A 15,918-nucleotide genomic window follows, 5' to 3' on the forward strand; every position below is an offset into this window, starting at 1 on the left:
GACCTACGCGGTCCTAAGGCGGAGCAAGATGCTTTAACGCAGCGACGCACCTCACTACGAACCCCTTAACGGCCTGGCGCCCGGGGGTTTTCCCAGCCGGCCACCTCCCCCTCCAAGTGGAAAACCACCACCATACCTTCTTGCATTCCCTTTGAAGAAAGACTTTTGTGAGCTAGGAACTCTATTACTCCCATGTTGCTGGGAGAGAAACTGAGGTCTAAACAGACTGAATTACGCAAGCAGAGCCCCACAGCCCATCAGTGGCCCATCCCGGGCTTTTCCCACTGTCCCCCCTAAACGATGACTTGTCCGTGGGGGTGCGACAACTTCATGAGGCACAACATCCGACAGCAGAACAGCAGATGGCCGGGGACAACTGTAAAATTTCAAACCATGTTTAGAGAATTTGGAGAAACTTTAGCCATTGGAGAAAAAAAAATGGAGGCCAAACCAATAGTCCTTCCAGGAAAAAACAAACTCAGCCCTTGGTCTTACAGAGCAAAATGAGTCTGACCTGTACACGCGTCCTCCGTGCGGCTGAGGGAAGACTCTGGCCATGAGCTTGGGCAGTTATCACGCTACGGGGCATCACAATGCTAATCTCAACATTTGTCTTGAGTTTTTCAGCTTTTTATGATCTCATTGCAGCTCCATCATTTATACTCTTCCTCCCCGCCCCCCCACAAGCCAGTCCTTTTTTCTATTTGATTTGTTAATCTTTAATTATTTTATTTTTATTGAATTTATATTGGTTCATAAAGTGATATAGGTTCCAGGTGTACAATCGCATAATACAGCATCTGTGTATATGGTATTGTGTGTTCATCACCCCAGTCAAGTCTCCTTCCATCACCATTTATCTGCCCTTTACCCTCTCCTACCTCCCCCACCCCTATGTGATTTAACATGGATTTAAAAGGAACTGCTGACATCTGTCCTATGGCCTCCCGTGATCCCCAGAGAAGAAGGGCGGAGATGCTCTATGGCCTCACTCTCACGCTGCAGTGTGCACACGGGTCACCCGGCATCTTGTGAGACGCAGGCCTCAGGGTGGGGTCTGGACTCAGAGACGCCAGCCTGAGTCTCCATCCCCCCTCCTACAGCTCAGGGTGACCTGGGCACAGGTTCACTTCCTCCCCTGTGCAGCCCAGACAAACCCGGCCTCGCACAGTGGACTGCAGGGAAGTAAACAGAGCGCCTAGAATGTAACCGTTTCTCAATCAACGGCCATCATTATACAAACTGCTGTGCTGTTAACGAGCCAGCGAGACTGCTTTCCCCAAGCAGCTGAAACGCCTGCGACCTTGTAACCTCCATGCACAGTCTGCACGAGCGGAGCACGTGGTTTGTGGTGCTTTATTACCTGCATTAGGTGTATCACCTTTTTCTTTTTTGGTAATCCTCACCCCAGGATATTTTTCCATTGATTTTCAGAGAGTGGAAGGGAGGGGGAGAGGCAGAGAGAGAGAGAGAGAAACATCAATGCGAGAGACACACATCAACTGGTTGCTTCCTGCACACGCCCAGACCAGGGCTGGAGATAGAGCCTGCAACCGAGGTACATGCCCTTGACCGGAATCGAACCCAGGACCCTTCAGTCCACGGGCCGATGCTCTATCCACTGAGCAAAACCGGCCAGGGCTTTATCACCTTTTTCTGATCGTTAATGTATTGCAGGCTCATTACTGGCTTTTGGGAAATGCAATGAGAAAGAAAAAAAAAACACACAAAACCCTTAGTCCCACCACCAGAGTGGCTGGCCCATGGTTGGCACATCCTGTGGGTGTCTCCGGACAGGCTATACGGCACAAACACTGAGGCAGCTGTGATCCCACTGGTGGCGACTGTTTCTGCTTTCCTCACTTACGTGGTGAGCATTTCCCAGATCACTGACTAGGTTTGTAAATGAGTGCCCCGTGGCGTCCAATGTCAGATGCAGGCTTATTTGTCGGGGTGGGGAGTGGGGTGAGCTTGTAAGGAGCCCTGAGTGCTTCCTCTCTGGGCCAGGTGAGTGTCCCAGGAGCAGAGCCAGCAGGCAGAGAGGGAGGGAACCCCACCTGCGAGACCGTGGCCGTGCCGGGCTCTGCCCAGCAGAGCTCAACGGTCCAAGGAACCCCGCGAATTCTAATAAGGAAATTCTGTGAAATTCTGTGGGCCTCACCTTTGCTAAACGTTTTCTTGCTCTTTTTTTTGCTGTCTTTTTGTTGTTAATCCTCACCTAAGTATATTTTTTTCCCTTGCTTTTCAGAGAGAGTGGCAGGAAGGGAAGGAGGGGCAGAGAGAGAGAAACATTGATGTGAGAGAGACACATCAACTGGTTGCCTCCCACACGCACCCCAACCGGGGACAGGGAGCGAACCCACAACCCAGGTACATGCCCTTGAATGCGACCCTTTAGTGCACGGACCGACGCTCTGACCACTGACCACACCGGCCAGGGCACTGTTTTGCTGTCTTGACTGTCCCCTGTCAGCCCCTCTGAGTTCCTCCTGAGGGACCACACCCCCAGGACTTGTGGCTCTGGATCCCACAGCCAATTACCTGGATGGTCTCTCGCCCCGGGGGCATGCCGGGCAAGGAGGGAGGTTGAGGCCCGGGCTGTCTGTGCAGCCCATATCGTGGCTGTATGGGATCCCAAAGTAGTAATCAAACCCTGGAAGAGAAGCAACTAGTTAGCACCCCCACTCGGCTTCGGTTCCAGGAGCTTACATTCTTACACCCAGGACAAAAATGTCACCTTCCCCGATCTCATACCGCAGTGCTACGGAGGATGTAATTAAAAGAGGATTTGATGAATATCCCTTTGTAGTCTGCAATAAACACTTGGCTGGGTTCTGGCTGGAAGGCCAGATTTGGGACACGGCCTGTGATTAGTTAACCCAGAGTGGGAGGAAGTGGAGAGAATGATTAAACCCCTACCATCCCCGTGCAGTTACTGACACTTCGGGGAAGGATTTGCTGAAAATCTACTACATGCATGACGCTGTAAGGGACAAAAGAATAGGTTCTGCCCTCAAAATACTTCCCATCTGAAGGGAACGTAACATACAGAGATTAAGCTATAAGAGATGGAGAATCCGTAAAACAACAAGAGCGATTAGGTCAGGGGTGGGGACCCTTTTTCTGCCAAGGGCCATTTGGACATTTATGACATCATTCGGGGGCCATACAAAATGATCAACTAAAAAAGTCAGCCTGCTGTATTTGGTCAGACATATACGTATATGTGTGGTTAATCCTCACCTAAGGACATTTTTCCCCTTGATTTTCCAAGACAGTGGAAGGGAGGGAAGGAGGAGCCGAGAGAGAGAAACGTGGATGTGAGAGAGAAACATTAACTCACTCCTAATGCCTTGGCAGGGCCAGACCAAATGACTTTGTGGGCCTTACGTGGCCCACGGGCCAGATGTTCCCCACCCCTGGCTTAGAGGAAGACGTTACCCCCAGATGCTGGGCGTGGGTGGGGTGGGGGCATAAATCTCAAAGTGCTTCTAGGAAGGGCTGGCATTTCAGATGGACCTCAGGAGGCTGGTGGGCCTGGGCCGGGGGTACTGAGGTGGGGTCGGGAGGGTGGGGGAGGATGTGAGTTAAACTGAGGCATGAATATCCGTGTGGGCTTTTTTCTGAGATCCTTCCTCATCCCGTCTCTTCTCCAACCCAAGCTTTAGTGTGAAGTTTCCCACGGGATTTCTCTACTCCTCCCCCAAGTCCCACCGCGCCGGAGTCCCTGCGTTGGAGGCTCTATCGGACAATGTTTACTTCTTCCCACACTAGATGGTCTGGACCTCACATCAGCCATGTCCCCTGAGATGCGAGGAACCCGGCCAGGGAGAAGAGTGGGGCTCGCGATGGGGAGCCAGGGGGCAGACAGGAGCCAAGGAGAGGGGACAGGGAGGAGGATGTGAGATCGAGGGGAGCCCAGGCACCCCAAAGGCACCCGAGGGATACTGTGAACAAAGATATCCTCACTCAGGAGCGGGATGGCCTCAAGGTTATTCCGGTCCTTTTACACAGAGGTCCCTATTTCCCGTTTCCCAGGTAACAAAGCCCCCAAAGAGTTCTTACCACGGAAGTTGGGGTGATAAGAGCTGTGATGCCCAAGGTGCCATTTGCCTGCAGGGAAACGAGAAAGAGACTTTCAGGGGCCTCTCCTGGGGGCCCCAGCCCCTCCGGGGAGCTGCTCACACTCTCGGTTCTCCATCAGGTTGCCCTTCACTGGGTTCTGGCTGGGAGGCCAGATTTGGCTGCAAAGTGATGAGGCTGCAAACACAGTGCCAAAGCCGAGCCCTGCTCTGTGGGGCCCAGAGGGAGTCCACGGGGAGACAGAAAGCGAGCAAGGGTGACTCAGCACCTCCACAGGAGAAGGCAGTGCAAGGGGAAGACACGCCATTCCTGGGAGCCCAGCGAAGCCAGCAGGCTGAGCTTCGCCCCTCCATGAGGTTCCAGTGCCCACAGCAACCCCCCCGCCCCGCAGCCAGCTGCACCCGCCACTCTGCTCTCGGGGGCTGGGGCCCTGCCGAGGGTGCAGGTGCCTGCCCCACACGGTCTCAGAGACGCCCGGGTCTCGCCTGGTTGCATCACCTTTTCTGGCCAACGCCCACAGCCCGCAGAGCACGAAGGAGAACGGCCTCCCCACTGCAGTTCAAGCGCACCGACACCTACCCCGCTGCCAACGAGCAAACTCCTGGCTCTGTCGATGCCTGAGGTCCGGGGTGGGGGGGAGGGGGAGACTGGTGATGCAAGCCAAGTGCTCCCACAATGCTGGACCTCCCTGACCTGCTCATTCTGCTCCGAGTAAAGAGCCCGGGGGAATCGCTCGCAGGCAAAGGGGCCCGGGAATGAATGTGGTTCAAAGATCTGAGCCGTGGACCCTCGCTGCAGCCCGTTTGTCGGCACACTGACCCTCCTACTTCATGCCCGGGGGAAGGAGGCAGGATTCCCACGGGACCCGGCTCTCGGAGAGTCGGAATAACAAGCACAGGCAGCCCCAGGAGGATGCCGGGACGGCTGGGTTGCCTCAGAGGAGAGACCAGCGATGAAGCAAAGCACGAGAACAAGTTGGACCAGACACACCTGTCTCATCTACCCGCTCCGGGCCAGGCAGCGCTGAACCAGCCTCCACACCTGCCTGGAACTCGGCTTCCTCCCTAGAGTGTGGGGCAAGCCAGACCCAGGGCACGGCCATCCGAGGAGCAAATAAACACTTAGCCCAGTGCCGGGCACAAAGTAAAGACTAGGTAAGAGGTGCTTAGTGAGAAAGGAAAGCACGCTGGTGGGCAGTGTGGCAGGCGCTGCTGTTTGCCTGCCCTACGCCCAGGTCCCCTCTCATCCCGCTCCCAGAACTGTGGTTTTGGGAACCTGGGGTTGGGAACCTGTGCCTGAGGCCAAATCAACCATTATAATCCTGACCCCGCCACCCCCCCGCCCCCATTTCCCAGTCTTCCTTGCAACGAAGAGTGGCCATGTGACCCAGCTCCGGCCAATAAGGTGCAAGTGCACTTCTGGGGCTGAGAAAAGACCGTGCTCCTGATAAAAGGGGACAAGTGGGCTAGCACTGCCTCCCCCCTTTTTCCTTCCTTGAAGCCAATGATGGCGAATGGTCTGAGGCCGCTCCACGGCAACCAAGGGACAACAAGCAGGACAAAAGCCAACAGAGTAAGGACAGCAGAGCAGAAACGATGTCTCCGAGTGGCTGAGCCAACAGAAGCAATCACTTACCTCTACGCTTACTAGAATGAGAGGAAAATAGCTCAGATACCCCTTAGCCCGCTGTTAGGCCTTCACAGTTACTTACCGCCGAAAGCATTCCCAGCTTAGACAGCAAGAAATCAACAGAAAAGCCGACAGGAGCAGATGAGGCAGCGTGTAGCGTGTTAGGGCTACACAAAGGTGAAGCAGCCAGCCCAGTACAGCGGAACCTCGATTCTCAGACTTAATTTGTTTGGGAAGGCTGCTCGAGAACCGAATCACATTTCCCCCATTAGAAATAATGTAACTGAATGAACCCGTTCCAGACCCCCAAATGATCCTCTGTTTTAATCTCTCTCATATACAGTACATGTCTAATATACTGTTTAATTTATAAATAAGCACTCTGAAAACAAAAAGGACATGAAATGTACATGAAGATAAATGAAAAGTCAACAAAACGGAAATGAAATGTATAGTAAAAAATGAAAATGTAATAGTAATAAGCAGCAACAAAAGCAAAAAAACACACACAAATATCCACAGCACAATTCCCCGAGATGTTAACAATATGAGGTTTAGTGGTAAGCTGACTCATACTCTTGCATTCTCTCCTTTGTCACCTGAGAGACACGTGACTGATCATACAGGTATCAGCATGACAGGGTTGTTGGGTTGAGAAGCGAACTGTTCAAGATGGGACTGGGGCTGTGGGGCACCCACGTTACCTATCATCCCGGTGACGTAGCCGGCCTGCTGCAGCACCTCGGCCAAGGTGGTCTCGTTGAGCGGAAGGCCCCCCACAGAGGTGACTGCAAAGTTGTGTGTGACCCCGTTGCGCAGGCCCAGCCGGCCGGTGAGCAGGGCGGCCCGGGAGGGCGAGCAGGTGGAGGCAGCTGCGTGGAAATCCACAAACCTGCATGGAAAGGAAAGTGATCGAGATCTCTCCAACCAAAGAAGCCAGGCCAAGAAAAAAGTCAACTCCCACTCTGTTCTGGGGATTCTGGTGCTGGGGAAAAGCTCGCCCAATAGAACAAGTAAAGAAAAGGAAGCCAGAGGTAAGGGGACTAATCCAAGGTCACACGGGTCATTCCAATCGATACAATCCAACATATTAAGTGGATCCTCTTTATCCAAAGATTCCATATTTCTTACGTGTATTTGTAACCCAGAAATCAGTATTCCATGGCTCTCACTCAGTTATACAGAGTCACAGGCAGACCTTCGGAAAATCTCAGCCACCCAACCTGCACAGGCCCAGCTGAAGTTGGCTCTCATTCTGTAAGCAAGTGTCCTCCTTTTCAGAGTCTGGTCAGTACCCTGGTTTTTGCATTTTTGTTCTTCGTGTTGCTGATTTCGCTGTTTGACACAGCCCTCGAGCAGAAGGCTGAAGTGCTGGCCAGCGGTCCTAAGCTCAGGAAGGCTGTGATATGCCTTACGGGAAAATATACATGTTCTATAAGCTTCATTCAGGAATGCGTTCTAGTGCTGTGGGCTGTGAGTTCAATGTTAATGAATCAAAAATATATGTTAAACAAGCTGCCTTTAAACAGAAACACACACAAAACAAGGTTCTGTACTGATCAGTTGATGAAAATGTGGCCAGAGGCACATAGGAACCTAGCCCTGTATTTCCCCTAGAAGCAATGGCTCAATATTCTTCATCTACACTAATAAAAGAGAAAGATGCAAATTGACCATACCTTTGCGACACCCACCAGCCAATCAGGAGTGAGTATGCAAATTAACTCAACAAAGATGGAGGGTTAATTTGCATATGCAGGCCGAGTGGCCGGAGGCAGGGTGGGACACCTGCGTCCTGCACCGCCCCAGCCGCTCCAGGCCTCTGGGCGGCGGAAAGGCGGCTCCGGCCGGAGCAAAGGCGGTGCCAGCAGCCAGGGGAAGGAAGGCCCATTCTTGCACGAATCTTTGTGCATTGGGCCTCTAGTAATTCAATAATTATCCAATAACTCAGTGTTCACGGAGACCTTATAGAACATAACTACCGCCAATAACAAGAGCGGACTGTATCCACTACACACTACCACATGCCCAGCCCTCTGTCAGACACCATGAAGAAGCATAAACAGTCTAGCCATTTTCCTATCCTCGGGGAACATGACTAAACTTAATGTCACTGACAATGGGGCAACCCGGCCTTGTGTGTCTCCTAATGGGATGCAGCATGAAGTTTGTAAAGTTGAGGATTCCTGCCAAAAACATTTAACTTGAACCTAATCAGTCCCCTGGAGCTAATTTCCAGGTTCCAGAAAATATCGCTAATAGAAGAACAAGCTGTTTGACACCACAAGGAAATAAGTGCACAAACCAGTCTCTAGACATTCTATAAGACAACTGGTTGGGGGAAAAGAGCCAATATCTGAGGGGAAATTGGATGGGGGGGGGGGGATACTATAACATTAAAAGAGACTAAAGAGACATAACTAAATAGTCCTTGATTGGATCCTAGTTCAGACAAGCTAACGTAACAACACATCTGGGGGCTAATTAGAGAAACTTAATATTGACTGGATATAAGATGCAGTTAGGGAATCATTGTTCATTTTCATGATTGTGGCCATGTGGAAAAATGTCTTTATTATTTTTTCCAGCTTTATTGAGATATAATCGACACATAACATTGTATCCATTTAAGGTGTGTGACAGAATGATTTGATATGTCTATCTATTGTGAAATGACCACAATAGTTAACATCCAGCACCTCATATCCAAGTATTTTTCCTTGTGATTAGAACTTCTAACATCCACTCTCTTAGCAGCTTTCCAATGTACACTACAGTATTGTCAGCTACAGTCACCACGCTGTACATTACAGCCCCTCACTCTTGCTCACTCCTCATGTCAAACTGGTCACCAAGTTCTATTGATTCTGCCTCCTAAATGGCTCCCAGGTCTGTCCCCTCTGTCACTGCCTCGATAGATTATTACAAGAGGTTGGTCTTCCAGCCATCCCAGCCCCCAGCCCCCACATTAATGCCAAGATCTTTCCACAATGTGAATCTGATCACACCAATTTCTTATTTTAAAAAGCACAGTCTCTCTCTGCCTGCTTCCTCAGGCGCACCTGCTTCTCCACTCTCCACACCCTGTGCCCCCAACACACATATTACTCCCATACCTCTGTGCCTTTGCACATGCTGATCCCACCACTGGGAAGGCCTCCCTCCTACTTCCCTCCCCCATCTTGATTGACAACTCCCAGCTGTCTTCATGACCTAGCTCTACGTCATCTTCCCGGACTCTGCCCCCCATGCCTGCACAGAGTCAGGCCCCCTCTTCCCCATACAATCATATTGCTTTGGGCATATCCTTTATAACACTGAAATATAATTCTTTATGTTCATGTTCAGGGCGGTGTAAAGGTGACCACAGATTCTCTGATAAGCCTCCCATTGGGAGGTGAGGTCTGAGCCCTGCCCCTTAACTCCTCCGTCAGCTCCTCCGATTCCTAATGGTGCCTATGACATGGTCCTCATCTAAGTCAATCTGGTGACCTTCCAAGATGCCAGGCTAACTCTCCCAACCCAAGACAGCATGCTGACGAGACATGCCATCCCCCAACCCTAGGTTTTCAGTGACCACCTTCTGCTTGGCCACTGTCACTGCCCACGCTCTGGCTCACCCCACCCCTTCGGCCTTCCGAGTCACGGCTTCCTGCTCTGGGTAGAATTATCTCCCAAAAGCATATATTGTAGTCCTCACCCCACTACCTCAGAATGTGACCTTATTTAGAAACTAGAGGCCCAGTGCACAATATTCGTGCACTGGGGGAAGGGGGTCTTTCAGCCTGGCCTGCACCTTCTCGCAGTCTGGGTCCCTGAGGGGGATGTCTGACTGCTGGCTTAGGCCCACTTGGGCATCCCCCAAGGGGTCCTTAGCGCTGCCGCGGAGGCAAGAGAGGCTCCTGCCACTGTTGCTGCACTCGTCAGCCGTGAGCTCGGCTTCTGGCTGAGCAGCACTCCCCCTGTGGAAGTGCACTGACCACCAGGGGGAAGCTCCTACATTCAGCATCTGCCCCCTGGTGGTCAATGCACATCATAGTGACCAGTCATTCTGCTGTTTGGTCAATTTACATATTAGCCTTTTATTATATAGGATAGTCATTGCAGAGATAATTAGTTAAGGTTACAGTGGAGTAGGGTAAGTATAAGTTTTCTCTCTTTACCACAACCAGCATGGCTAGAGAGCAGATGAGTTCCTGAGTAGGGGGGGCTGGGAATTGAGAAAAGGAAAAAAAAGAGACAGACACAGAGACAGCAGGGAAAGCTGGGACCAGGTAGGACAGCTGCCCTCTGATAGAGAGACAGTGACCCAGAGCTGGTGCAGTGCATTTATTATATACAGCATGATTCTAGGAAGTTTTACTAGAGTTTAAGACAAAGGAAATTATGTGAAATCATGGTTAAAGATCAAACTGTAATTCTTCATTCTTGTGGCTTCTTTGTAATTATCACTTCTGGCTGAGCCCGGATAATTGCATTCATTCCTTGCGCCTGGCTGAACTTAGATAATGAAACCCACCCCCTGGCACCTGAGCTAAGGGTCAGGCTGACAACATACCTGCCTCTGGCATGGTATGTTTCCAGGACATGGCTCTGCCGACGCCACTGGACTCAGCTGACAATTAGCTCATGTGCCTTCCCAGGTGCTCTCTACAAGTGAGTCCTTAACCCAATATAACTGGTGTGTTTATAAGGAGAGAGAGACAGTGAGGAGAATGCCACATGCAAACGGAGACACACAGAGGGAAGGTGGCCCTGTGAGGACAGAGGCAAGGACTGGAGTCATACTGCCTCAGGCTAAGGAATGCCTGGGGCTACCAGAAGCTGGAAGAGGCAGGAAGGAACCTCCGCTGGAGTTTCCGAGGGAACGTAACTGCCAACACCTTGATTTTTAACGTCTAGCTTCCAGAACTGTGAGAATAAATTTCTGTTGTTTTAAGCCACTCAGTTTGTGGTCCTTTGTTACAGCAGCTGCAGGAAACTAATACACCACCTACATAGGCCCAGCGCTCATCCCAACAGGACCCTGATTCCTGGAGCATCTCACATCCCACACACAACTCTCCAGCTCAACACCTTGGCTCTGACGTACCTCAACCCAGGTGCTTTACCCCTCACCTCCCTCCCAAATTCCTACCTATCCTCCGAAACCTACCACTGTCTGTCACACAGTCTTTCTTTGTCCCCCAGGAGGATGGGCCTTGACCTTGACTTCTGCAGCCTCTTCATGTCTGAATGGAGACATTCATCCGACATCAAAGCCCTTATGAGAGCCATGCCTTCCTGTGGTGCCTGCACCCCTTCTCTACCTGCCCATCCCCAGGACTCCTGTGGGGCTTCGGATGCCTGTTCCCTGCCCCCACTCTCACTGGCCTTAGGCTGAGGAAGTCTCAAGACCCACCCTCAGTGGTATCAGCTCCAAAGCCTGACTTACTTCCACACAACCATGGGAGCCAGAGAGAGAGACATAAGAACACCCATTTCCCAGCTGACCTCCGGGGATGGGCACAGCACATCAGTGGTCCATGTTTTCTTCCTGCTCACAAACTACAGGAAGCCAGACTCCTAAGTTTGCCTTGGTGGGTGTGGAGTTAACTAATTAAGGGCGTCAAATGGATCAAAGAAAAGTCCTTCAGTTGCTAAGCTTAAGGGACTTCTGTCCACAATGGAGTTAACTTTGCCAGTGGGTCTGGGATGCTCAGAGGCTGTTGACCACCACTTCTTCACCCCTGGTGCTACAGGATGAATGTTTGTGTCCCCCAAAACACGTCTGTTAAATCCCTAAAAAAGTGATGGGTTTTGGAGATTGGGCCTTTGGGAGGTAATCAGGTTTAGAGGAGGTCATGAGGGTGGGGCCCCCACAATGGGATTAGTGCCCAGATAGAGAAGGAGACCAGAGCACTCTCTCTGTCTCCACATGAGGACACAACGAGGGGTCGGGCATCTGCCATCCAGGAAGGAGGCCATCAGCACAATCTGGCCACGCTGGCAACCTGACCTTGGACTTCCCAGCCTCCAACACTGTAGAGCAAGCATGTCAAACTCAAAGGCTAACACGGGCCAAATAAACGAGGCATGTGGCCCACGGGCCACGAGTTTGACATGCTTGCTGTAGAGAATAAATGCATATTGTGTAAGCTCCCCGCTCTGTCATATTTGTTGTAGCAGCCCGAGCGAATACACCTAGGCAGTGCCAAAAACACATGGCGATCCTGACCCTGACCCCGCTCGCCCGTTTCTCGTGACTCTCCTGAGAGCAGTCTCTCCTGGGCCATGGTAACGCCATCACCTTGGAAACAGCTGCAGCACATTTCTACAGCAAGATGGAGCGTCGAGCTCCTTCCCAGTCTGGGGTTTTGTGAGGATGGGACCTAGAGTTGCAACTCCAGCCCCAAGCAGGGCCCCCTTGCTGGGATGGAGCAGCTCTGGCAAAATCTGGTGGACGAACAAGCAAAACTGGAAGAGAAAGAGGCCCATGTCGTCTGATTGGAAAAAACACGTTAGTCCACTTTCCACATAATCGCTTAAGCGGATGTCTTCAGGGCTCGGTTCCTGCCCCACCGTGTGATCAAGTTCACAGCTTAACTCTCAGAAGCAACCTTACTTCCTTTAGTTCCAACTCTTCGGCGAACCCTGACTGCACCCCCTTGCAAATAAAACCCTAACCACATCCCACGCAGCCCTCTGAGCTGACCTGCCTGTCACCTTCCCCCCTCCCACCTCTGCCTCCGTTTGGCAGGGACTAATTAATAAGGAATAAAATGGTCTTGCTTTTTGGAAAGCCTCTTTTGTTTCCCCCCAGATCTATCTGGGCAGGCTCAGGCCAGTTCGCCAACAGGGGTCCTAATTAAAGTCTGAAAATGCCTTGTAAAGCGAAGCTGGAAACACAGAGCCAGACATTACAGCAGCCTGTTAACGGGAAAATCAGCTCAAATTAAGGCACAGCCAGACGGAAACCAAAGCAACTTGCCATCGCATAAATTACGTGCATTAGAATCAGGGGAGGTTAGCGCTGGAAACGCCACCACGAGAGCCCTGGAGAGACGTAACGTTGCAAAGTTAAGCGTGTCCGGCCTTCGTTTATAAGGAATTTAAAATAGATGATGACACCTTCTGTGGCAACTCTCTAAATTGCTATGTGACTGGAATAAACACTACCTTTGCTTCATTCATAATTGAAAGGCTTGGAGGGGGAAATAGGTTTGAAAAAATAATTTGCTGTGGCCTTTGTGGGTAGAGGGACAGGATGGGGAAGTTAAGAACCAGAAAAAAGCTAAAGTAGGACTTAGACCAGCTCACCTCAGCCCCCATGTTCCCTTCATCCTTCAGAAGGTTAAGTGCGATTATTGAGATAGCCAGTATGCAGGCCCTTTATAAACTACAAGCAAATGTGGCAGCAAATAGCAAAGTTTGTGTGTTTTGTTCATTTCTTCATTCATTCATACACCTACTCATACTCTTGATCTTTTCAAAAAAAGATTCCTGACAGCTGAACTTGGTATGATCCTTGGCATTTTCCCCCTTTCTCCTTCGCGCTCTCCTTGTGGATATGTGTACATCCACACTCCAGGAAGGACACACACAAGGTACATGAAAGCAAGATGCACACACAGGCCTCTCCGTGCCTCCTAGACCAACACTTCTTCTCCCCATTGCCACGACCTTGAGCCAAGCCACCCTGGAGGCACCTGCAATGTGCCCCCTGCCCTCCACCAGAGGGGACCACCCCTAGAAAGCTGGAACAATCCATCTCAAATGCAGGTCGATGTCCTCGGTGCTCAGGGCTGCCCACTGACTTCAGGATCAAGGTCAAACACTTGAGCATGCTCACGATGCCCTTCACCACCCACCTGCCCACTAGATCAGCCTCACGCTCCCTGTCCCAGCCATACTCAACCACTACGATGCCAGCCAGCGCCAGGAGAGCGAGGGCTTCCTATTGTTTGGGTCACTCATACATTCCCAGCACCGAGGGCAGTATCCGGGGGAGCCTCTAGGAATGGGCACCTTTCGGTTGTGGGTCTTTGTTCATGCTTTTCCCTCTGCCTACAACACGCTTTCCTCTCCCTTCATCTGGCTGATGCCTACTCATCTTCCAGGTCTCAGCATTCACTTCAGCACAACCTGACCGTGCTAGCAACCTGACCTTGGACTTCCCAGCCTCCTAACAGATGAGCATAATTGAGTACGTGTGGCTTCCCTGAGGAAAAATGACCTTTCTTTCCTTACAACCCCACAGCACCGTCTCCAATATGATGTAGCTCTGAGGAATTTAGCTCTTATCACCCAGGTGAGAAGCCCAGCGTGGACATTCTTTATTATTATTATTATTATTATTATTATTATCATCATCATCATCATCATTGATTTCAGAGAGGAAGGGAGAGGGAGAGACAAAAGCATCAATGATGAGAGAGAATCATTGATCGGCTGCCCCCTGTACGCCCCCTATTGGGGATCGAGCCCACAACCCATGCATGTGCCCTTGACCAGGAATCGAACTGTGACCTCCAGGTTCACAGGTCGACACTTAACCACTGAGCCACGCTGGCCGGGCAGCATGGACATTCTTGACTGTGACCAAGCTGTACATGACGTGCTACTTCCGTCCTGTAGGAGGTAAACTCGGGTCATGAAGGGTGGGTCACATGTCACAGTTCCTGCACTGACAGCACATCGCCTTCTGCACGCCAAATGCTGGTTTTCTTGTCTTCTTTTGGCCTGAGGACTGCAGGCCCTTGAAGAGCAGAGCTGGCTGGGGTCTCCCGGCCTTGTCTCATGACCTGCTCTTAGTAGAGGTTCATCGTTGAATGAATGTAGTGGGGAGGCTTAGAAGCGGAACGAATGAGAGCCACCAGGCAGCTATTTTGAACTTGCAGTTGTGAAGCAAGCGAGCGCCAAGGCCTCGCAGGTTACTATTCCAGTTCCTTTTCTCTAAGATGCGCTGCCGTCCAGATCATCGTGTGCCTGGACGTCACCATCTACTGAGACAGACACGAGGCTAAAGCCCGCGGCACCACTTCTCTAGGCTTCCCCTTCCCCAGGCGGGCAGGGCGTGATCTCTACGTCTCCTTGACCTTCTTACCCAATGGCAACGACGTACAACTGCCTGTCCCAGGATGCTGAGCGCCTACAAGGAAAAGATGGGCCGGGACCTCCCAAAGCAACCATCTCAGAGTTCACGACGAAGGTCACAGGACAAGAGGATGTCTCCCTGATGAAGGTCCTCAGCCCTGAGTCTGAATTACCATGGCGGGAGGGGCCAGAGCTGGGTGGGAATTCCATGGTGGGGGAAGGACCTCCTTCCTGCTGATGTAGGTCTCCTTCAGAAAGTTCTAGCTCTCACGGCGGCGTCCGCCAGACCTCATTCCACTCCCCTGCAGCTCTGGGCGCCAGCCTGGTTCTCCTCTTCCTTTAGGTTACTGCGAACCCCAGGGGCGGCAGCGGGCTGAGGCAGTCCTGAGAGGTAACAGGATGGAGGAATAGTTGCAAAAGCCAATGCTGAGAACAGAAATCCCATCCAGGGTTTGGCTGAACTGACAGCTCAGCTCACTCCTTGCTGGGGCCCTTTTTAGAAACAAGCTTAAGCCCCTGACAGCCTCTGACCTCCCAGGGCGAACACTGCCCTTGGCTTCCTAGCTCAGCCACCGCCTAGAAGTCTCAGCAACAGCACCGACCTTAAGGAGAATCAAACTGTTGGCTGAGAAGAGGTGAAGCAGGAAGGTGGAGCATTCCAGAGCAGTTACTCTAGGTCAGTGGTCGGCAAACTCATCAGTCAACAGAGCCAAATATCAACAGTACGACGATGGACATTTCTTTTGAGAGTCGAATTTTTTTAACTTAAACTAGATAGGTAGGTACATTGCTATTAGCTTAATTAGGGTCCTCCTAAGCTGGCCTTTGCTAAAAACTCAAGGGGCCAAAGAGCCGCATGTGGCTCGCGAGCCGCAGTTTGCCGACCACTGCTTTAAGTCATCCAGTTTGTGGTGCTTTGTTGAGCCTGTCCTAGGAAACGAATATGCTAATCTTTAAAAAAGACAATAGAAAAGATATGTTCTCAAGTCACCCTGTTTGGCAATAAGAGTTCTGGTCTGGGAGCCCTGGTTCCCTGCTGGCATGAGCAGCAGGGGGAGCAGCCAGGGAGAGATTAATCCTCGGCCACACAGGAAGCCCGCCTTCCTGTCAGCAGAGCCCAACGTGAGAAGC

General features: G+C 51.4%; 1 protein-coding gene across 6 annotated transcripts in view; it reads right to left on the reverse strand.

Moving 5' to 3' along the window:
* Positions 1 to 15,918, reverse strand: part of ARSG (arylsulfatase G) — an 88,254-nt gene that overhangs the window by 27,892 nt on the left and 44,444 nt on the right. For all 6 annotated transcript variants that reach the window (XM_079798557.1, XM_079798554.1, XM_079798555.1 and 3 more), the window contains 3 exons: positions 6,417 to 6,604; positions 4,066 to 4,113; positions 2,542 to 2,653 (listed from right to left, as the gene is read on the reverse strand). In XM_079798557.1, coding sequence (XP_079654683.1) covers positions 2,542 to 2,653; positions 4,066 to 4,113; positions 6,417 to 6,423 — 167 coding nt within the window. In that variant the 5' untranslated portion in view covers positions 6,424 to 6,604. The remainder of the gene's footprint in view (positions 1 to 2,541; positions 2,654 to 4,065; positions 4,114 to 6,416; positions 6,605 to 15,918) is intronic.

Source organism: Cnephaeus nilssonii (assembly GCF_951640355.1).
Source record: "Cnephaeus nilssonii genome assembly, chromosome: 19".
NCBI lineage: Eukaryota > Metazoa > Chordata > Mammalia > Chiroptera > Vespertilionidae > Cnephaeus > Cnephaeus nilssonii.